Here is a 24,335-nt window from a genome sequence, read left to right on the forward strand (position 1 = left end):
AAAATGCTTGGTAAAACCTCATTGACTGTACTTTTGGAAAAATCAGCTTAGCTTCTTAACACCAGAGTAGGCAAGGAGCCAATAAAATCAATCCCTCCAAAGCTGGGAAAGTGATAAGTCTTATCAAAGATGTAGAAGTCAGCCAAAAGTGATTCTGACCACTTACTGTGATGGACGTTTGTCACTCACTGCCCTAGCACAGTGTGACATTTTGGTTCTTACTCGGTTACCAGTAAAAGAATATTAAACTGTATTTTCCTGGTACCTTTTCAATCATTTGTATATATTTGATGTAACATCCAGCTGTTACACGCTATTTTTCACTGAAATTCAACATATTCTACTAGTTTTCGTGCTTCTAACAGTTAGGTCATCTTATTAAAAACCCCACATCCCTATATCAAGTCCTTTGTGCTTTCCTCTCATGTGCAGAGGGGAGGAAAATATTTCTTTCCATTGTTTGATGAATTTTGTTTGATATGAAATCATTTATGGATTCTTCCAAACTACATTTCTGTATCATTGGATTACGCTTACCTTAGACACACAGAACAGTTAGGAGGTAATAGAAAATATTTTAATAAAGCTTTAGCTAATTCTTTATGAGGCTCCTACAGGAGACAGTGCCTCTATCATCCAGTGTCTCGTTCTCCTCCCTCCTTTCCTTTCTTTCCTTATACTGAATGCTGCACAGTCTCACTCTTCTTTTCTCTCAAGCTGCAGAGCATGGTTTATGCAGACCACTTACAGGTATAGCCCCAGCCGTTCAGGTTTTCTTCTTGAAAATTTTGGAAGTTGCTTTATAATCATTTTATTTTTATTATTTTTCAGACAGCAATACCATGTTCAGAGAAAAAGAAAAAAAAAGAGATCTGCTTTGAATACAGAGGTTTTATTTGTCTCTAAGGGAATGTGAGAATTTTGGAAACTCTCTGAAATCTGCCAAGGGTTTGAAAAATGTCCAGGCCTTCTCAATGTACTGCAGAAGATCATGGGGTGCTGGAAGAATTCCCAGTTCTGATTGACCTTCTGATTCTGAACTTTGGGATGAAAAGAACTTGAAAAGATAAAAATATACTTCTCTCTTTTTATATTACTCTCATATAATTTATGGAAAAGTTCCCTGTATGGGATCTTGGATGAAATGTTCTAAAAACATTTAATGTAACACAGCCAATGTCATCTGGAGAACCCCTACATGATTCTTTATGTGTTGGGATATACTTAACATTTCTTCAAAAAAGAGAAGATCACTCACTATTATTCCCATTATTCATGGTTCACATTTGCACTTCAGTAGAGTTAGTTGAAAAATTTCAAATTTTGAATTTGTTTTCTGAAAAAGGGACACATTTTCATGAAAAATGTTGTTTGTTTGTTTGTTCTAGTCTTCATTCTCTTTCCACAGTTGTAGACTTATCAGAGGACCAGGCCGGCCCAGATACATCCTTTCTGGGGCTGCTAGCACTGCTGGTATAGTGGCTGGCCTCCCTTTGCAGGATCCCCAATAGAGACATCCAAATATAGCTGTTCAGATGCAATGAGGGATGAGGAGAGGAATCATCTTTCCTTTTATTATCTAACCAACTAATTGGCAAGACAATGTGGCTAGAAATATTTCCATGGTCTTGGTGATGGATTCATTGACCCAAGTGAAACTCTGTGCTCATTAGCTCCTTTGTTTGTCTACTGTACCTTTTGATGTGTTGTAGTGGATCTGTATTGGGTTCTTCTGTACAGTGGGTGCCCTTAAAATTTTGTACATTTTGAAAGATTGTAGCATTTCAAGTGAAATTCCCCATTCTGTACCCTGTAAATATTGCTGAAAGGAGTAGGATCTTCCAAAACAGTGGAATTTTTTAGTTTGCCTACTGTATTCACAGTAGTTTTACAATCTGCTCTTCTAGTTGTGGTGAATCTTTCACTCAATAGGGAGACCTTTCTTATCTTGCCAATATACTAACAGCTGTTTGCTCAATTTTGAGGATCCTTGCCCTAGTGGTGACCCAAATTAAATCCTCAGTAGTTCTACAGCTGGATCTATTTTATTTCTCTCTTTCCTACTTCAGACCAATAGCATTTCAATTCAGGACATTCTGACCATAAAAGTCAGAAAGCTCCTCATTTCCACGGTTTCCCTAGCACAACTCATTCCCTCTTTCATTAAATCTAAGGTAAGGTAGCAATGAAATATTTATTTGAATGACAAAGTAAAAGTTAAAAGTTAAACCAAATGGCTTTTAACCAAATTAAAGGTTAAAGTTAAAACTGACCTATCCTCAGGTGCAAGTTCTGTCACATGCAGCTTCCTGCTGGACCAACTGGAGGAGAAGTTTATTTGTCCAAGCACATCAGCAAGGAGAAACTTGGGATATGCACTTTCCCAGAAAATGGCCACATATGTTTATATTTGTTATGCAAAGACTTATCTAGCATTTCCGGATCCATAAAAATTCATTCTTCTGGTTACATATACAAGTACTGTAAAAACACAGATGCAAATTATAGGTGCATTTGCATACTTGGATGCACGCCCATGTTCTTTAAATTAAGCATGTGCAAAAATGCTTTGCTGATACTGGGGTCTGAAAGCTGTCTCATTCTAATGACTATTTGGGGGACTATATGAATAAGTGTAGTGGTCCCAGTTCTCAATGGACAGGTATTCACATGACAAAAAATATAATCACTGCTATGCTTGGTGTTAATTGACAACTTGGTTGGAGGTTGCAGCAGATAACTCAAGCACTGAATGGGCATGAAAACTGAACTATCCTATCACCCCTGAAGATAGTCACTCTAGGTCAGGGCTGAGGTGCATTGAAGGAGTTTATTGCCACTACCTGTGCTGTACCTCTTATATGGATAAACAAAGGATTTCAGTCTCCAGGGTTGTCAAAATGGCACATTTCATGAGCACTAAATACATATGAAAAATGTAAAAGAAATTTAAAAAAAAAAAGCAGAGCTTACTACAGCTTTCTATGACAAGTGCGATTGTCATAACTTTTATTTAAACACTGTTTCTATTGCCGTTTCTATGTGCAGTTCTCCATTAATGATTTAATCAGTCCAAGACAGTAGCAAATTCTTGCAGCATATTCAAAGGCTGGTAAATAAACAATACTGTGTATACATTCTTGTCTTAGCACCCACTTAGGAATCTGAACTGGAGATGAAGGTACCGGTCATGTTCCCATTTAAGTCTGGTAGCTTTGCTATTGACTTGAGTGGGAGAAGGACTAGGTTGTGTTTGCACAAAATGTACCCAGGAAAATATAGATATCAGTGGTGACAGGCAGGAGTGCTGGAACAATTTTTATAATGGGGGTTCTGAGAGCCATTGAACCAAACTGTAAACCCTGTAAATAATGGAAAGCATTTCAAGTCAGGGGTGGTCCTATGGTGACAGGACACTGAAAATTGGAAGCATCTTTCTTATTCCAACATGATGATGTTCTCTTTCAATTTTCCTATTGTACTGACAGCAATGACTGCCAAATGATGATAACATAAGCAGTGCACCATATTATTGTTACTATAAAGGAAACATTTAATGACTGGATAATTCTTAGCAGTTGTCTTTGCCAAAATGATCAGAAGAAAGAAAAAAGTGCCACTAGTTAAATGTCTGTGAGAGTCAAAACCTAGTAAATGCAAATAAGTTTATGGATCCCACTCAATGTATTTTCAAGCAAGGCAGTGCATCCCAGCCCTCATTCCAGATCATAATTAGATACTGTCAAATGAACCATTAAAACCTCCCACCCTATTAGTTGATGATGCCTAGTGGTGTCTCAAAACAGAGGAGTTCAGGGGCTGCACAGAGATGTAGAACTCCTCCACGAAGTTAAGATTTATGGAGGTGAGCGCACACAAACACACATCCGGACCTCCAACCAGGGATTTTCTGCAGGAGAGTGCAGCAATCCCCACGCAGGCACAGCCCTGGCCAGTTTCAGGGTAGATTATCATCCTCCGTTAGGGAACGCGCTTAAGCCATCCGAGCATGCCCAGTAAGTAACATCAAAACATCCGCTGAAGCAGCTGCAGAAACGGGGAAGAGTGTGCAAAAATGGGGGCGAGAGAGGGGGAGAGCTGCAAAAATAAGGGAGAAGGGCTGGCCCTTGATAGCACCCCGTACACAGAACTGCGGTACTGAAGTCCCAGCCTAGCCCAATGCTTACACAATGCAGCTGTGCTCTGTCAGGAAAGCTGTAAACAGCTGCCCACTAGGGATTGATCCAATTACTCTCATTCCGGCCCCCATCTCTCCCCAGGGTTAAATGCTTCCTTCCAGATATGGTTTCGGTGTTTAAAAGAATATCCTGCCGATTGAATCAGTGCTCACACACGCGCTTTTTGCCCCACATTCACCCCGCTGAAAAGCAGGGAAGAGGCATGAAACTGGGGCTAGGGGAGGACAGCTGCTGATCCAGCGGGGGCGTCGCTCCACACCCCCATTCTTGTGCGCTTTTGCGCGTTTGTGTGCCTGCCTCCCTCCCAGCCACCTGCGCCTCCAGCCCTCACGCAGGAACCGTCACTTCGGACAGATTCACCACAATATTTACTTCCGATCCTCCCAGAGGATCAAAGTGAATCCCTTGGGTGGTTCACGCCAATCTTTCTGTCTTATTGACGGCTCTAGCCGGACGCACATAGAACCGAATAGTGGCTACAGTTTCCCCTCTCTGTTCAGAGAAGGGTGGCAATTCCCGGTTGGTTTAGAGACAGCTGTTTCTCTCCACTTTGCTCTCCGGCCCCAACAGCAAAGGACAGGCTGGGGGAGTCGAGGTGGTTCTCTTTGGTCCCTTAGCCTGCATCCTGGGGCAAGGAACGGGTGGGGGCAATTTCTGACGCAGGACAGTGATTGTGTCAGGATTGTGTATCCCCTTGCACAAAGTTGGGGATGCGATTTCTGACAGGGCTGTCTGTCAGATATCAGAAACGCCATCTCCTGGACCTTGGGATCATGGGATGCGGCAAGGCCAGCGACCGCAGCGTCTGGAAATCGCTTACGCTGGACCAGGGGATGAGAAAAGGAGAGGGGATGCAATTCTGGCAGAGTCCCTTTCTCATCTGTCACATTTGCCTTCCCCAGGACCTAGGATAAGGGGATGCTTTTTAAATAATGGAGAAAATACTGATGTCAGCTAACGTCAGAATTTGCAACTGGATGCAAAATTAGACAGAGATGCATTCATTGGCACTACTCCGGCACCTCTGGAGCGGCACTAGATAAAGGCAAGCCTGAACCTGTCAGTCTTTAGGGCCTTGCTGACGGCGGTTCCTTGCCGCCTGTGCGGGCTCAGGCTGCATCTAAGCTGGGGGGGCATGGCAGCTGCCCTTGGGGGTGGAGCCAATGACTGACCTGCAAGCATCGAAACAGAGGTACAATGTATCCCCCCGCCCCATCTTCCCCGGCGCCCAGGAAAATAAAAATCTGATTTACAGACTAGAGATCCCTCTGAATCCATCCCTGCTCATTGTGGAAGGTGCATGAGACTCTCATCTGGGAGCTGCCTGGACGCCATGGAGCACATCCGAATGCCCAAGGTTGGTACCGGAGAAGCAAAGCGGAGGAGGTTGGATGGCTGCAGTGATGAGTGATGGCGAGGCTTCAATGCTTGGCTCAGGAGAAGCCAGAGGGAAAAGATGTCTCTTGTGTGTTGCTGATGTTTTATTCTGGTTCGTATGGAAAGAGATTAGTTCATCTCTAGTTATTAAAAAAAATAATAATAAAGCCCTGCATATATCAGGAATGAATATCAACCTACCTAGCTGCTTTAACATTTTAGACAACTTCCTATTAAATTAGGCAAAATATTCCAAGACATGCAAAGCATTGCTCTGTAAAGTTGATTGAAATGTGTGCGACCGCTTAGTTACCCTGGCTTAGCCATTGTTGCTAATGGAGACCTCAGCCATGGCTGCTCTTGCTTACCAGAAGTAAGGGAACCAAGCTTATCTGCTTTTCATATTCCTTTACTTTTATTTTACTATTTAATTATCTTGGCCAAGATTTTATTTAGATTTTGGAATCTGGTATTTACCTAGTCTAATCAGTATATTTATATAGCTGTGCAGACAGGAGGTCTATATTTGTTAACAAAACTACAGGCTTCCTAAACAGAAGGAAATGTGATTTCAGCATACCAAAATTCAATATAACAGAAAATTCAATCTGAAGCAAAAAATTAAATTGTAGCTACAAGTAACATTTAATTTAGAGGAATAAATGCTAGTTTATTTATTTATTTATTTTAGTTTTGGCTAATTTTGTGTGTGTTTATAACCCTAAATCTGTGCTTCAGCATTGTTGTTTTTATCTGGTTTGTGTATATTCCTTGTTCATTATTGTTAGCCATCATGGTAACATGAATTCAAGATCAGGGCCTCTTGCTGCTGAACCAAGATTACTAGGCCTGTAGCTGCTGGACAGTGAGTATATTGTGAAAATAGAGTGATTTTCTGCATCAGAAAAGACCTTCTTATTTCTTGGGATTTTGCTGCCTTCCTGGGTAGAGGAAGAATACCTGTTTTTAGGGTCTGTTCTACCATGGAAGGAAACACTCATTGAGAATAGTGTGTGTAGATCTTCTGCCCATCACACAGTGAAAGTGTGCATGAGTAAAAATTGAAAATACTGACAGATGAGAACAAAAACTTAAACTAAAATAAATATTTGTGTTTCACTTTAGATAAAGGGCCTGATCCAGCTGCCATTAAGTCAATGAGATTTGGCTCATTGGCTTTTCCAGAAGCAGGCTTTCAAATTGTTCCCACATAAAAAGAAAATATATTGTATATCAGAGTGTCAGTGACTTGAGACTCCCAATGTTTCTTTTGCATTGAATACTCTATTCAAAATTGGATGGCTTTGGCTCCTTGTCTTCCAGCCAGGCCCTTATATTGTGTATCAGTAATAATGAAAGAAAGTTACCTCTCTGATATAATACAAGACATTTAGAATTAATATGTTTATTTAGAACAGTAGTGTTGTTACAAAATCATTTGTAATCATAATCATAACAGTTGATGAGAAAACAAGATGCTAAATATGAGTGGGGTTTGAAATAACTCACCTGCCCAGTTACTCCCAGATACCACTGAAATATCACTACTATCAGCAGTTAGCTGACCTGCCTGGAACAAAACAAAAATCTTTTGGTTCAATGTGAAAAAAAGAAAAAATTAAAAAAGAAATTACCAGAAAAATAATTGTGTTGCATTGACTTTGTCTTTAGTTTTTACCACCTGAAATTTAGTATAAAGCAGACCCCTTTCAACACCAGGAACTTTAAAGGAAATAAAAGAGAATAGTGTGCAGGTAAAAGATATCCTCACTGGGCTGTCTGTGTTCCTCTGAAATGGATTCCCCCATTCCAAATCCATCCTCAATCAAGTAACTGGCTTGTTCTGTGACTGTATCTCATCATACTGACACCCCCTTACACCCAAAGAACCCTAACCAACTCCTCAAAACAAATGTCCCAGGAAATTAATAAAATCTAAAAATTCAAAAGAAAATCCCTACCCAAAGAGAATTTTCACCCTGAAAAGGGAGAAGTGCCGAGATTCCTTGAAGTCCACTAGGGACTTCATTATTGCTATTGTTTTTATGAAGAAGGTGCTTAGATGCTACTTTGATGGCTGCCAGTATAAAACCCTGAGATAAACCAAAAGTGTTATACATATAGCTCTGAATATCCTGGCATGCAACTGTTTATTTTTATTTATTATTTTTAATAATCTATAATTATTTCACAAAAAGAGGAACTAGCCAATCTACTGTTGTTAAACTACTTAATAACTATCATGTCCTCCCTCTGAAATATATTGTGTAAAATATATACATATTTTAGGAATAGTGTATGAAATATAGTAAGTCCTTGAAGTATAATTTATAGAGCTGTTTGAAAAAAAATCAGATTTTGAAATTGTCTAGCAAAAAAGGGGGACAAATTTTCCACCAAAAGTTCATGAAAATTTCCAACTTTTCAACGAGCGCTAATAATTTAGTCAGACAGATCCACCTTTTTAATCTGAAATCTCCGTAAGAATCATCCTTTTAGAAGTTGAGGCATTAAACCAGGGGTGGGCAAACTTTTTGGCCCGAGGGCCACATTTGGGTGGGGAAATTGCTTGCAGGGCCGGGGCAGGGGGTTGGGCTGTGAGGGGGTGCGGTGTGCAGGAAGGGGCTCCAGGCAAGGGGTTGGGGCAGAGGAGGGGTGCGGGGTGTATGAGGGGACTCACGGAAGGGGGTTAGGGTGCAGGAGGGGTGTGGAGTGCAGGAGGGGGCTCGGGCAGGAGGTTGGGGTGCAGAAGGGGTGCGGAATGCGGCAGGAGGCTCAGGGCAGGGAGTTGGGGTGCGGGGTGAAGAAGGGGTTCAGGCTCTGGCCCGGCGCTGCTTACCTAGAGTGGCTCCGGGGTGGCAGTGGCACGCACCGGGGCCAGGGCAGGCTCCCTGCCTGCCTGCCCCGGCCCTGGCCCCACGCCGTGCCACTCAAGGAAGCAGCCTGCACCACATCCCTGTGCGGCCCCTGGGGATGGTGGGGGAGTGCAGAGGGCTCCGCGTGTTTCCCTCGCCTGTGGGTACCTCCCCCGAAGCTCCCATTGGCCACGATAACCCGTTCCTGGCCAATGGGAACTTTGGGGGAGGTACTCACAGGCAAGAGCAGCGTGCGGAGCTCTCTGCTGCCCCACCCCCACCCCCAGGGGCTGCAGGGACATAGTGTGGCCGTTTCCTGGAGTGGTGCGGCGCCATGGGGGGTGACAATCCTGTGGGCCGGATCCAAAGCCCCAAGGGGCCGGATCCGGCCTGTGGGCCGTAGTTTGCCCACCCCTGCATTAAACTATGGCTGTACTGATCAGGGTCCTTCCATTTCCAGAAATTTCACCTTAATTCTGAAGGTGTGCTCCAAGCACAGTACTTTTTGGACAGTACTCAAGTCAAGTAGAGAAGCCCATTTTTGCCACAGTTGACTTCAGCCAGTTTATCAGTTCCCAATATACTACAATTTGTGGCTTGTTCCGTTAAGCATGTTTTAATCATAGGGGCTGACTGAGTTATTTAAATACTCTGTGGCCAAGAGAAAAAGATGCAAGCAATTTAACAATTATCTAACAGTGATATTCAGAAATGGTATAAGTGAATGTACAGCTTTTTCTGCAATTAGTGATAAGAAAGAGACATATTATTATTATTTACAACATGTATTACAATAGCACCTACATGCCTCAACCAAGATCAGGATTCTGTTGGGCTTGGCATTGTACAAACATATAGTAAGGGATAGTCCCTGCCCCAACAAGCTTACAGTTTAAGTAAACAAGACCAACAAGTGTGGGAAGAGAAACTGACACACAAAGAGGTAAAGTGACTTGCCCAAGATGACAGAGCAGCTCAATGGAAAAGGGAATAGAAAAGAGGTCTCTTGATGCCTATGCCTATGCCAATGTGCTCGCCACTAGACCACACTGCTTTAGTTCACTAATCTCTCTTTTGCATTCCTTAATCTCTTTGGGAGCCAGTCTCTTCCAAAAATTGTAGCTGGCATGGGAGTGGATGGTGATTTCTGCCATTAGCACTGTTTAAGAACATGAATTCTTGCCATTGAAACATTCCGATTCTAGTGTGCCAGGACAGCTTGATAGCTATGTTTTCTACAAACCTGTTAAGATCCAGCCTTATATTTCTAAGGGTGTTGTAGGTCCTCAGCACCAATCAGAATCAGGTCCAGTAACAGCAATAGAGTCATTCTACGTTAAAAGAAGATATGGAGACCTTGAACATGAAGCATTCTATTTCCAGTTACACACAAACCAATGCACATATTTCTAGTAGCACATATAGTAATAATTAACTGCACATAATCCATTGAATTCCCCAGTAAGTAATTATGTAAGACTACATATGTATTATACTATGGTAAGGTCCTCTTCACACTGTAGATGCCTTCTTATGCAAGAGGGGTATAATGTGACCAGATTTAGCAGCAGCTAACAATCACCCATTGTTAAGCAGTGCTGTGCATACCATGAAAAAAAGGACTATCTTTTTAGAAGCAAAAATGAACAGTCAATCACTTTCTGCCATTAATATGGATCAGACAGTAAGGAACTTTAGAGAAGCTGCCACTAAGTGAAAACTAACAACCCATAACAATCTTCAAAAATTAATAAACTATGTTCATGCACAGACTAAAAATACACGTTGTTAATCTATATAGAAATGTTTCTGACCATGGATATGTTAAGAGAAAAAGAGCCCAAAAGATACATTGGCTTCAAATAGAAATTTCATTCACTGTTGCTAGTGAGATGTTACATTTTGTTTAGCCACATCTTGTAGCGTTCATCTTTCACTGTGTATTGGCAGCAGGCCTTCTGAACTGCAATATTATCATAATGAATATACCAGACTGATCCCTGGTGTAATTCTGTTGTCTTCAGTGGAATTATTCCAGGGATGCATTTGGCTCAGTATCTCTTGTTAACATAGCACTTACAATGGTTAAGGTTGCTCTAGTGCTTCCATTTTTACGCAGTTATAAAAAGATCTATTTTGATAGTCTATAGCTCAGTAATTATTTAAGGTAGTGGTTCTCAACTGGGGGTACGCAGCAAGGAGGTTTCAGGGGGTCCACCAAAATAAATCATGCTTCAGCCCTGGGTGACAGGGCTCGGGCTTTGACTTCAGTCCCACTTGGTGAGGCTCAGGCTTTGGCTTCAGCCCCAGGTGGTGGGGCTCAGGCTTCAGCCCTGGGCAGCGGGGCTCGGGGAGGGATTGTTACCTTCACCCCCTGACTCCCCTTAGTGGGCCACCCAGTAACAAGTTTCACACTGAGTAAGTAAAACAAATATTTTTTTATTTTTGTAACTATTTTATCCTTTTCTCTTTTATATTATATGTGTGTGTGTTTAACTGTATAACTATCAATCTAATACAGCTTTTAAGCTCCTGGGTATGCAGAAAAAAAGCCATGCACAGGTGGGCTGAGGCATTGTGACAGCACGCTGGGAGGCATCAGAAAGCAAAAGGCTGAGAACCCCTGAGTTAAGATACAGATACCATTGTATATGCTTATATGACAATATTCTTGCCTGCCATATTACACTCCAAAGATAATTTTAAGTAGTCAGACTGAAAATTTGTATCAGAGTATTGTCTCCTTTATTTTTAAATTCATTTTTAACTGTTTTTGGCCAATAAAAATAATAATACTGTGCATTTATATCGTGCTTAGCCTACTTTTCTTCTGAGGAACTCAGTGTGGTTTCTTAAAGCTTTTTAACACTTCCTCTGTGAGGATGCAAATATTATCACATACTTATATATAGGGCACAAAGTGTAGATGATTTGCCCAATGTCACATCTGCATCAATGGTAGAGCCAGGAACAGAATTCAGGAGTACAGTCTTCCACTCTCCTCTTATGATCACAAGACTATGTTCCCTAATGGGAGCAGAAGCTCATACTTGAATCATCCCTGTTGACTTGCCAACATTCCAGTTTCAATGGGCAGAACGTATTATCTAAGCTGATTACAAGATTCAAATTGGTGAAAGTGGAAACAACTTCTGACCTCTGATCTTTTACTTACAAAAAAGCACACGTGCTTTTTTTTTTTTTTTTTTTGATAAACCACTCGTGCATGTAGAACATGGACTGTCAGCAAGTTTTTCTTTTTTGAAGCTGTGTAATGATTATGTGACCAAATTATAACATATGTCCAGTTTCACTGCTACTGAATACTACCCCATGACTTCACTTTTGAATGCTTGGCAAGTAGCTTGGCAACAAATCTGTGTTTTCCATGACCTTTATGTCTCAAAAGAATTGGATTGGAGGACTCCGCCACTTCAAGGACAACCTCGACTAAAATTAGCTATTCTTTTTCTCATTCTGTATGTAGAGGCATAGCAGTGATGGGGCTTGTTTGGCCTTTGCTCCTGATTGAGGCTTTGGGTCATTTATTTAACACTGTGTAAGGTACTTGTAACACAGTGCAGACTCACCACCACAGCATCTCCTGCTGGTCAGTCTGGGAATTAGCTCACATAGCCACAGAACACCCTCTATGGGTCGGTGTCTCGCCCTCTGTTACTTGCCCCATTGTCTCCACCACCTCTGGCCCTGTGTCCCTCCCAGACCACAGTGTCCCTTACCTGTGGGTGCTGCCCCACAACAGTGCCCTCACACTCTGGGTCTACGCTCCCAGGGGAACCCCAAGCCCCTATACCCACCTTGCTTCAGTGTCTGCAACCGTTCCTCATCTAGCCCCTTCTCTCAGGGGCAAACACTCATCACTGGCAAGGGAGTTGGACCTGCTGTCTTTTTAGTCCCAGCTGCCTCCTTGCAGCCCTAGTACCTCCCCTGGCCTTTAGCAAGGCCTCAGCCTGGAGACTCACCAAGCCAGAGCTCCTCAGCTCCGCCTGCCCTTCCCCAGCCCTGTTCTGCCTCAGATACCCTGCTTGCTCTCCCAGGTAGCTTGGTCCTCTCTGCTCCCCAGCTGGAGTAAGAGTCTCTCCTATTGTATCAGCCTACCCCTTTATTAGGGCCAGCTGTGCCCTAATTGGGTGCAACCACACCTGTGGCTGACTACCCAACCCGCCTCCCTGGGCTGCTTTTAACCCCCTGCTACAGTACTATGACCCCTTTTGAGTGCCAAGTTTTTTTGTCTGCTTTCCAGGCCCTGTTGTGGCCATTATTTACCATTCTGTTCTGTAGGCATGTAAAAGAACTCAGCAAGTACTGGTGCTTTCAGATTTGGTAACCATTGTTCGATCTTTTACTGTGTTCAGAAGATTTTAGTTTACATTTTGATTAGCCTTTTTCTTCTATTTTGAATATGATCACTGTATTTGACTTAGATTTGAAGTAATGGATTTTAACAATTACTCACTCACTTAACTGAAAATGGCCTTGATGTCATGATTTTGTGATAGTGCATTATTGAGTTTTTCTTACAGATAAGACTCCTATTTTTAGGCCACAATTAGATTTTTTAAAAGATTCCAGTTACTTTGGTTTTGTGCCCTTTGACCTTGACAATGACTCAGAATCTGACTGCTAATGACATTTAAAATGTAACGCACTGGAAATCATTGTGATCAGACACTCCAGAGATACATTTTCTAGAGATGGGCAAAAACTTGAAATTCACGTCTGAACCATTGGGAATATTTGGGGACAAAGGGTTGGATTTGAACCCCCAGATCTGTACCTAATCCTAAAATTTTGGTTCTGGGTTGAATTAGAGTGCTAAAGGGGCTTGTTTACTAGTATTAGTTTGGATGTAGCCTAACTCTTTCAAGAACAGCTATTCTAATAATATTTCATCATAAAATTGTGGAAATCTTATGAAAACAATTGGTCTTGTGCAATTTCCATCATTCATAGAATCGTAGGACTAGAAGGGACCTTGAGAGGTCATCTAGACTAGCACCTGCACTCTTGGCAGGACTAAGTATTATCTAGACCATCCCTGATAGGTGTTTGTCTAACCTGCTCTAAAAAATCTCCAATGATGGAGATTCCACAACCTTCCCAGGAAATTTATTCCAGTGCTTAACTACCCTGGCAGTTAGGAAGTTTTTCCTAATGTCCAACCTAAATCACCCTTCATGATCGTTACCTAATGAAATGTCAACCATTTGGGTCTGAAATTATACACAAGAACATCTCACAAGATTTCAGTCCTTTCAAATCTCAGCAAGCACTCTAGTAGAGATTTGAACCCCAGACCATAGCCTGACTACAGTGTGGATCAGAACAGCTCTAGAACGGATGTTTATGTTCTAGTTCATTCACACTATTTTATTTCATAAGCTAATGTCACTGACCTACAAGCCAGCTAGGAATTTCCCATCTCGGTCTCAGTTTTCCTATCTGCTTCATGGTACTTTATGGTACTGACTACTTTATGGTAGTCAGTACCTCTTTAGGAATAGCACTGTTGGAAATCCAGATTTGTCTTTGGTTTGGGTGGGCTTCAACATGATTTAATTATCTAGAGAGTTAAATTAGCTTCTTCTAATCAGCAATACTGCACTACAGTTTAAGTGTATTACATAGCCAGAATTGCTCTTCAATGGTTTTCTTCATTACTCTAAGCATCATTGTTGTCTCGCTCATTTCCCACTATGCACATGAGGAGACATTGGGATGTTTTTGTTTATCTAGATTAGCAGGATTCTGCTCAGTAAACTGTTTTTCCTCTTCCTTGTTCACCATCTTTGATATTTGATTCCTTTCCCCCAGGTTTATTTAGCAGTATTGTTGTGCTCGTGTCCTCTGTTAGAGTGTTAGTTTAAATTACTCCCCTCTGTCTACTCTCCATCCTCAAGTTCCACAAGTTATGGCTGATCCTCTTAACAGTATAGTTAATTTATTGCATGCATCTTGCTTTCTGTCAGAATTTCAATGTGCATTAATTGTTCCTGTTTATAAAAATGTGTCATTCATTCATAGCCTTCTGTAATTCACAATTTCTGGCCTATAGGCCTGATTCCAAGCTCACTTATGCCAGTGTAAATCAGGATTAACTCCATTAAAGTCCCTGGGCCTCATTCATCTGTGCCTCCTTTATGCCAATGTAGCGGAGTCATAATATGGTTTTAGGTGCCTGCTGGAGAAATTCCGCCAATATTGAGGGAGCTCTTTGGTAGTTGTAGAGACAGATTCTCAGGCACTACGCCATCCTCCCACACAGAAGCCCCAGGCATAGGAGATGTTCAGGGAGTTGGAGAAGACATGGCCAGAGTGTCCCTTAACCCATAGCAATACATCGTTGCTGAAATTGGGCACAAGTTATAGGGCAGGCCTCAGGGCTGCTCCAGCTTGACCCAAGGGCGAAACCAACCTCCAGGAGCTCCAACATAGGAGAGGCACAGAGGTGTCATAAAGCCCCAAATGCCCTCCTCCCTCCCCCTATGCCAAACTCAACTGTAGTATGGGGTGAAGTTGGCCTGATGAAGTTATACTGATGTAAAATTGGTGTAAATCAGATCAGAACCAGACCACATGTCTTGTTTTTTTTTGTCTCAGAATTGTTGGAATTTAAAAATTTTATCTGAAAATTGTTGCCCAGGATCAGTTCCTAACTATCCTCTCTCTTTTTTTCATCTGAGCTCAGAGTGGGTCACTCAACAGAAACTGATATGTGGTCTGTAAAGACCTTGACAAGTCTAAATCAAGTGGGTTGTCATTTCTCTTGATATTTTTGGCTCTGGTGACAGCATTTGACATATTAGTACATGAAATACTGGTATCTAAATGATGATGTTCATTTGGCACCAAATCCTGTTCCTGTTGGAGTCAATGGCAAAACTTGCTTGATTTCACTTGGGAAGGATTGGAACTTTGGTGTCCAGTTTTGGTTTGAATTTTACCTCTCTGATCATTTTTTCCCCCAGGTAGTTTGCAGTACTATTTTCCCCTTGTGATTTCCTTTTTGGTGGTCATTTGGGCTCTATGCTTTATAAGCACCTCTTCCCCTTATGTCTTTACCTTCTCATTACACTAATCTATGTCTCTGGTTTTCATTATTGTTTTAGATCTCTTCCCATCTCCTTTAGTCTGAGTCACATCTCTAAATGGATGTATGCTAATCTCCCATTATAAAAGAAACAGAAAACTGCTTTTGGCATGCCCACTCATCTTTCCACTTTTGAGCCTTTTCTCATTTCATATTACAGTACTTCTGTGTCTGTAATATAGAATTTGAGTAACATCTTTGATTCTGGCCTGTTGTTTCATATGCAGACTTAATTAAGTTGTTAAGACCTACTGAGACATTTGAAAAATTTAACATTTGAAAAATCTATTCTGGTTTATCAGTCATTACACCTAAAATCTGGTGAATGCAGTTGATTACTCTATAAATTCATTGCTGATTAGCATTTACTGGCTATGTCCGAACTGCTGTCTATCTAGAATAATCTGGCTCATCTGATCATTTGTTGTTCATACTTGTGTCAAGTGAATCAATTATTCAAGTGCATTATACAGAAATTGTCATACCAGATCAGACCAGCTGTGCATCTAGTCCAATACCCACGGTTTCTGACAGTGAATACTAGCCGATGCTTCAGAGGAAGGTGCAAGAAGCCGCATAATGGAATCACCTGCCTATATGACATTTCTTTTTAATTTATGCCCTGAAGCATGGGAGTTCATGAGCCTGATCCAAACCCCAGTTAAGTCAGTAGAAGACTTCCATTGACTTTAATGTGTTATATCCTTCAGACATTTTTTTATCCTATTTTCATTGGTGACTTTTATTTTTATACAACAATTGAAAGTTTGGGTCTAACAGCAGAGCTGTCCAGTTTTGGATGTTTTTCTAAATGTGAGATTTGATTTTCACGAACATCCCTGCTCACAGTCTCTGGTACGATTCTAGTGTAATACTTTTTTTTTTTTGCCACTCTGTCTAAATATCATGTTTTTCTCACAATGTCCAAGCTTAGAGGAACTTGCTCCCTTGTGAGATCCATGTCATTGACTCATTGTATTAATTGAAAAGAAAAAAAAGAAAGTTTAAGTCTTTTTATATTTTTATATTTCTAGCTATTATTTTTCCTAGATCTTGTCTCTATTCATATTACATTGCTACAATTCTTGCAATGAATGATTTAATAAATCCACCATAATGTAAGTATTTTTCTCGTTCTCATGAAATTGGCAGACTATCCTCAGATTTTCTATACCAATCTTGTATATTTTCAATATTGTTAATCTTACTTACTGGATTAAGCAGTATAAAGTGTATGATATAGCCACCATCTTTCAATTTACAGCCTGTGTCAATATCAGCCTCTATCTAACACAGTGCATCCAAAGTTTAAATTCCATTTAAAATATGAAACTGATCTCATTAAGCAGCTTGACTACAGTACAATCTCTTTATAAACTAGACTGGAACACTGCATGTTTTTGTGACTGATGTTCTGGTGGGTATTTATGGGGAGCCGATTGTTAAAATTCTGCTAACAAACTGAAGGGAGAATTAGGATGTTTTCCCTGAGTCCGCTAGAGCAGTGGTTTTCAACCTTTTTTTGTTTGCAGATACCTAAAAAAATTTAAATAGAGGTGCAGACCCCTTTGGAAATCTGAGACATAGTCTGCGGACCCCCAGGGGTCCGTGGACCACAGGTTGAAAACCACCGTTCTATGATAATGACAACCTTTCGCAGACCCCTTAGACACAGTCTGTGGACCCCCAGGGGTCCGTGGACCACAGGTTGAAAACCACTGTGCTAGAGTTAACCTCCCTCTGGATACTGCTGACCTATTCCTGACAGAAATCTCTTATCTCTGAGGCTCTACAACAGGGGTGGGCAAACTTTTTGGGCTGAGGGCCACATCTGGGTGGGGAAATTGTATGTAGGGCTGGGGCAGGGGGTTGGGGTGTGGGAGGGGGTGCGGTGTGCAGGAATGGGCTCAGGGCAAGGGATTGGAGCAGAGGAGGGGTGCGGGGTGCATGAGGGGGCTCAGAGAAGGGGGTTGGGGTGCAGGAGGAGTGCGGACTGTGGGAGGGAGCTCAGGGCAGGGGGTTGGGGTGCAGGAGGGGTGTGAGGTGCAGGCAGAGAGTTGGGGGGCAGGAGGGGTTCGGGCTCCGGCCTGGCGCCACTTACCTAAAGCGTCTCTGGGGTGGCAGCGGTGTGCACTGGGGCCAGGGCAGGCTCCCTGCATGCCTGCCCTGGCCCCACGCTGCGCTGCTCTGGGAAGCTGCTGGAAGCACGTCCCTGCGCAGCCCTGGGGGCGGGGAGGCACAGGGCTCTGCGCACTGCCCTTGCCACGCCTCCAGGTACGTCCTCCGAAGCTCCCATTGGCTGTGGTTCCCCATTCCCAGCCAATGGGAGCTTCAGGGGGCGGTGCCTGGAAGCAAGGGCAATGCACGGAGCCCCTCCCCCCCAGCCAGTTCTGAGAGCAGTGCGGGTCCTGCGGCACCATGGGGGGCAATCCCACAGGCTGGATCCAGCCCGCGGGCCATAGTTTGCCCACCCCTGCTCTACAATATACTGTTGACATGCACATATTTTTGCATGTGTAATGGAGCAGCTTACTCCAAATGGTAGGTATTTAAAAATTAATTTTCCCCAGGAAACGATACTTCTTGGTTTCATACAAGGTCTTCACTCTCCGCTCCTGGTGATCATTGTGCTATGCTGTCAGAATTCTCTGTATATATTTCAGGAACAAAATATAAATATTTTGAGTAAATGCAATAAATTTGACTGGCAAGAAGGGTTGCTTCTTTTCATGGTCATAGCTACATGAAAGGATTTTTGTCCAAATGAGACACCAAATTAATAGACTCCCTAGTCCTTCTCTTCCTCCCTCCGCCCGCCCCCGCTTTCCTATGGGCACACACATTCCTAGTACAGGAGGTTTATCGCAGGCTAAGGGTGAGAAATTTTGTGGAAAACCCTTGTTAAAATATTCACATTGTATCATTGGGTTATGTCAGTGGTCCCCAAACTTTTCAGGGTCATGCCCCCCCTTACCCTTGTCCATGCTCCCCCTCCTCCAGAACCGGGGACAGGAATGTGGCCATGGCTCCCAGGGTTGAGTGGGGGACATGGATGGGGTAAGGGAGCTGAGGCTCGGGCTTCAGCTGGGAGTGGATCTGGGGCTGGGAGCAGGGCCGGGGCTGGGAACGGAATCGTGGCCAGTGCCCGAGGATGGGGGTGGGGTTGGGGCCAGGTGTGGAGGCACGGCTGGGCCATGGCCAGCGGCCAAGGCTGCGAGTGGGGCCGAGGGAGGGGCCAGGAACTGGAGCTGGGGTTGGGGGCAGGGCTGGAGCAGAACTGGGAGCGGGGCTGGGTGGCGCTCCCTCCCTGCCTCCCATGGGGGCTGGCCTGGGCCCTGCAATGCCTCCTGAATGTTCTTCCCTGCCCCCCAAAGGAGTGTGCCCCATAGTTTGGGGACCTCTGGGTTATGTGAAACTGTAAAATGGCACAGGAAGTGAGTGCTGTGCTATCCAGCATGTGATCACTTCTCAGTTATATGTGGTCGGATGAACATGACATCCTATCTGTCCTTCAGATCATAGTAATAAAAATTAGAGAAGAGAAGGATCTATTAGTTCTGCTAATTCATTCTCCTGCCACCGTACCAGTTGTTTCCTACAGTATATTTTTCAGTGCTTTGACTTTTCCAGTTTTAGCTATTTCAGTTAATGAGATTTCTACCATTTTTCTTGGATGATGGCCCTCTAGTCTAATTAAGTTTACCCTTAGGAAGCTTTCCTGATATTCATCCTAAGATGTCTCTGTCTTAATTTTATTTTATTATATCTTGACCATGCTAGTTAAATCCTAGTGAGGAAAATAGAAAGGAGCATAAATACTGGCAAATGAAATGTAAAAATACAATTAGGAAGGCCAGAAAAGAATTTGAGGAACAATTAGCCAAAGACTCAAAAAGTAATAGCAAATTTTCTTTAAGTACATCAGAAGCAGGAAGCCTGCTAAACAACCAATGGGGCCACTGGACGATGGAGGTGCTAAAGGAGCACTCAAGGACGATAAGGCCGTTGCGGAGAAACTAAATGAATTCTGTGCATCGGTCTTCACCGCTGAGGATGTGAGGAAGATTCCCAAACCTGAGCCATTCTTTTTAGATGACAGATCTGAGGAACTGTCCCAAATGGAGGTATCATTAGAGGAGGTTTTCGAACAAATTGATCAGTTAAACAGCAATAAGTCACCAGGACCAGATGGTATTCACCCAAGAGTTCTGAAGGAACTCAAATGTGAAATTGCAGAACTACTAACTGTAGTCTGTAACCTATAAGTTAAATCAGCTTCTGCACCAGATGACTGGAGGCTAGCTAATGTGATGCCAATTTTTAAAAAGGGCTCCAGAGGTGATCCCGGCAGTTACAGGCCTGTAAGCCTGACTTCAGTACCAAGCAAATTGGTTGAAACTATAATAAAAGACAATATTGTCAGACACATAGATGAACATAATTTGTTGAGGAAGAGTCAACATGGCTTCTGTAAAGGGAAATCATGCCTCACCAATCTACTAGAATTCTTTGAGGGGGTCAACAAGCATGTGGATCAAGGGGATCCAGTGGATATAGTGTATTTAGATTTTCAGAAAGCCTTTGACAAGGTCCCTCACCAAAGGCTCTTACACAAAGTAAGCTGCCACGGGATAAGAGGGAAGGTGCTCTCATGGATTGGTAACTGGTTAAAAGATAGGAAACAAAGCGTAGGTATAAATGGTCAGTTTTCAGAATGGAGAGAAGTAAATAGTGGTGTCCCCAAGGGATCTGTTCTGGGACCAGTCCTATTCACCATATTCATAAATGATCTGGAAAAAGGGGTAAACAATGAGGTGGCAAAATTTGCAGATGATATAAAATTACTAAAGATAGTGAAGATCCAGGCAGACTGTGAAGAGCTACAAAAGGATCTCTTAAAACTGGGTGACTGGGCAACAAAATGGCAGATGAAATTTAATGTTGATAAATGCAAAGTGATGCACATTGGAAAGCATAATCCCAACTATACATATGAAATGATGGGGTCTAAATTAGCTGTTACCACTCAAGAAAGAGATCTTGGAGTCATTGTGGATAGTTCTCTGAAAATGCACAATGTGCAGCAGCAGTCAAAAAAGCGAACAGAATGCTGGGAATAATTAAGAAAGGGATAGATAATAAGACAGAAAATATCATGTTGCCTCTATTTAAATCCATGGTACGCCCACATCTTGAATACTGTGTGTAGATGTGATTGCCCCATCTCTAAAAAGATATGTTGGAATTGGAAAAGGTTCAGAAAAGGGCAACAAAAATGATTAGGGGTATAGAACAGTTTTTGTATGAGGAGAGATTAATGAGACTGGGACTTTTCAGCTTGGAAAAGAGATGGCTAAGGGGAGATATGATTGAGGTCTATAAAATCATGACTGGTGCAGAGAAAGTAGGAAGTGTTGTTTACTACTTCTCATAAAACAAGAACTAACAAATGAAATTAATAGACAGCAGGTTTAAAATAAAAGGAAGTATTTCTTCACACAGTGCACAGTCAACCTGTGGAACTCCTTGCAGGAAGATGTTGTGAAGGCCAAGACCATAACAGGGTTCAAAAAAGAACTAGATAAATTCATGGAGGACAGGTCCATCAATGGCTATTAGCCAGGATGGGCAGGAATGGTGTCCCTAGCCTCTGTTTGCCAGAAGCTGGGAATGAGCAACAGGGGATGGATCACTTGATGATTACCTGTTCTGTTCATTCCCTCTGGGGCACCTGGCATTGGCCACTGTCGAAAGACAGGATACTGGGCTAGATGGACCTTTGGTCTGACCCAGTAGGGCCATTCTTATGTTCTTATGCTAGCAACACCTCTCTTTCCTTTGATGTTTACACCCTTCAAAATACTTCTGTTTCAGACCACCTATTATTCTACTGCACATAGCTTTCAAGAAGTTAGGAGCAGTCTTTGCAGTTAAGAACACGTAAGAAAGAACATGGTAACATGGGTCAGGCTTCATGACTTGTGAAATGTTTGGTAGAAAAGCACATTGAATGGCAACATCAGTTCACAAATCAGTTTTCCTGTGTTCTTATTCCAAACCTGGATAGAAGAGTAACAATGTATATTGTGTTTGATGGACACTATATTATACTGTATTGGCATTAGCACTTTGTGCTAAAAAACCATTGGTTGTCACTGTTCTACATTTCATAGGTTTTTTTGTTTTCAAGATTGATGGTAAGTGTAGCAAAGAGGCATGGCCACCCTCGGAGATTGACAGTGAGGGACAGCCAGACACCCTCTGTTGGGCAGAACCAGGAAGGCCACGCTCTCCATACCGTAAGCAGAGGGGGGGACAGGAAGAGGAAGTATAAAAGGTGGGCCCTGTAGCTCAGGTGGGAGGCAGCTGCCAAAGGAGATAGATGTGTTCTCCCCACTGCTGATGCAGGAGCCCACAGAAGACTACTGCTGTCTTGAGGAGGGCCCCGAGCTACCTGACATGCCTGATGTTGAGGAGTTCCTGGGACTGCTGCTTGCAGTGTACCCTGTAGAGATGGAATATGACCCTTGGATGCAGGTACACCCGAGGGGAAGTGTAGAAAGCAGCCCAGGGGAACCAGACTACTGTCTGGCTGTGGTGCTGCCAGAGATATGGTCAGCATGTTGCTGGTAGATTCCCCGCTGACCCAATGGCAGACCACTCTACCACTGTTAGGATCCTGGGCTGGGATGTGGGGGAGTTGGGTGGGTCTGTGTCCCACCCCACCCCTGGGTGGCAGTATTTCCCCCTCCTGAGGTCAGGAGGCCTGCACTTCTTGGGTGAGCACGCTAGACTGTTTGCTGGGTGCTCTACTCCTGCCCTGCCTAAGGGCCTGAGCCCCTGAACTGTTTGCTGCTCTACGCTGCCTGTGGGTATGAGCCCTAGAGACAGCTAATTTCCCCCATGTACACACTGCCATTCCAGGTGTGTGACAGCAAAGAGGCATGGCTGCCCTTGGAGATTGACAGTAAGGGAGGGCCATGCATGCCTACATAAGTATGTAGATGGTTGGAGTCAAAACTCAGATATTCCTCTTGGGCACAAATTGTACCAGCTGTGCTCTGTTTTTACTGCTAGTCTCAGCCTCTTGGCTGTACAAGCTCTTTCCTGTAACTTTCATTACTGTAGCTGTGTGCCGGCAATATTGAAGTCAATGGGAGTTTTTCCATTGATTTCACATGAAGCAGGGCTGGATCCTAAAAGACAATTCCTGCTTGTCGTACTCACACATATGATACTATGGAAGCCAGTGAGATTATTTGGGTGAGTAAGGGAAGCAGGGTGTGGCCCCCAACTGGCTGTTCAGCCCCAATGGCTCTCAGTTTCCCTATTTCTTCCTCCATTGACACTTATGAAGCATGTGTTCCAAATAGTCTGGATCATCGTTAATCTTTCCTTTTTTTATGTCTTTCTGCTGCTCCCCTTCCTGAGTCAACCCCAGACTTGCAAAAACCACATTTTCATCAAGGCTTTCTTGTAATAAAATCCTCATTGGGAAGGGGGATTGAGATATCGCTGTTGTCATTTTTACTCATGCGAGTTGCTCTGATGCTATGGTGATGGGGGCGGGGGGGCATAGAAGAATCTAGACAGAAAGACATGTCCTTTAGAGAAACTTTCAGAATTCAGTCTCTCAGTCATGGCTTCAGACCTTCCACTAGGCCTGGTGACGGAGATCCTCCCATATTCTCATTTTCTTTTACTAACTCCTGATGAGCCACAACAATCTCTGTTTTTTACAATTGAGGCCAAATAATGTGGGCCTTAACTCAATTTATTCAGATTGTATTCAGGCAAACTCCATTGAAGACAATGGAATTTTACCTTAGTAAAAACTAAGTCAGGTCCTCAAGTTTTGGCCTTAGCCAGGACATTTTCTGGTTGCCATTAGCTACCAGAACTCTCAATACCTGACATGTAACATCTCCAGATTTTATTAACTGTCATACCTTTGAGGCTTGTCTTACTTTCTTTAATGGTGTTAAAGAAATGAGAGCTTTAAAGGGGTCTTTGGTGGTGTTCTGTTGTAGGAATACTTTTTTTCAGTTTGGCAGTTAGCTGTGGTACTTCCATTTTCCTTCAAGATGTATAATTTTGATGCCTATTGCCCTTATGGCGACAGACTGCAGCAGCTGCTGAAGAATCGGTGATAGTAGGCCCCTGTAGTTAAGGTTTAGTTAACAAACTGGAAAAACTGACGCAACTTGGTTTGTGAGAGAGTGGGGTCCATTGGGGTGACTTTGCCTTCTGTAATTTTAACTTTCATTGTATTTGATATTTCTGAGGTGAGACTGTTAGCTTATGGCACTGAAACAGGTAGACAAATGTCACTGTCATATGAAACCATTTACTGCACCCAGGGGCAAGGAGAAAGCAGGGTTGCAATTGTGACTGAGAGGTATATCTCTGAGGCACAATGCTTCTCAAAGCTTCGGTGCAGCTTGCACAGGGCTATGTTAGAAATAAAAATCTAGCCCACGTTATTTTAGCTGAAAATGCTTTTCTGTATGAAGTTATAAAGGACATGAAAAATAGAACTAATCCCAGTTGCCCGATATTACAGTGACGTGGTAACAAACCCCTGCCCTATTCATATTAAAACAAGTTGTCTCATGGTTGGAAGTGCTTTCATTTGCCAGCTGTAATATTTAGTTAGGCACGAGATTAAAGAAGCATTTAAATACAAATACTGCTGTCAGTACTTATCCAAAAATATCTGTATCAAATGTGAAAACATATTAGGGTACACTAATATTTTTAGGGATGTTTTTAGGGGCATTCTGGCATGCTAAA

The 24,335-nt window shown here is 42.8% G+C and overlaps 1 protein-coding gene across 1 annotated transcript in view; it reads left to right on the forward strand.

The window, feature by feature from the left end:
* Nucleotides 1–5,356: 5,356 nt before the first annotated feature.
* MTMR7 (myotubularin related protein 7) overlaps nt 5,357–24,335 on the forward strand; it is an 80,425-nt gene continuing 61,446 nt past the window's right edge. Inside the window, exon 1 of the mRNA XM_074951335.1 lies at nt 5,357–5,556. Within this exon, the coding sequence (XP_074807436.1) occupies nt 5,500–5,556 (57 nt within the window). The 5' untranslated portion in view covers nt 5,357–5,499. The remainder of the gene's footprint in view (nt 5,557–24,335) is intronic.

Source organism: Natator depressus, chromosome 4 (genome assembly GCF_965152275.1).
Source record: "Natator depressus isolate rNatDep1 chromosome 4, rNatDep2.hap1, whole genome shotgun sequence".
Classification (NCBI taxonomy): Eukaryota; Metazoa; Chordata; order Testudines; family Cheloniidae; genus Natator; species Natator depressus.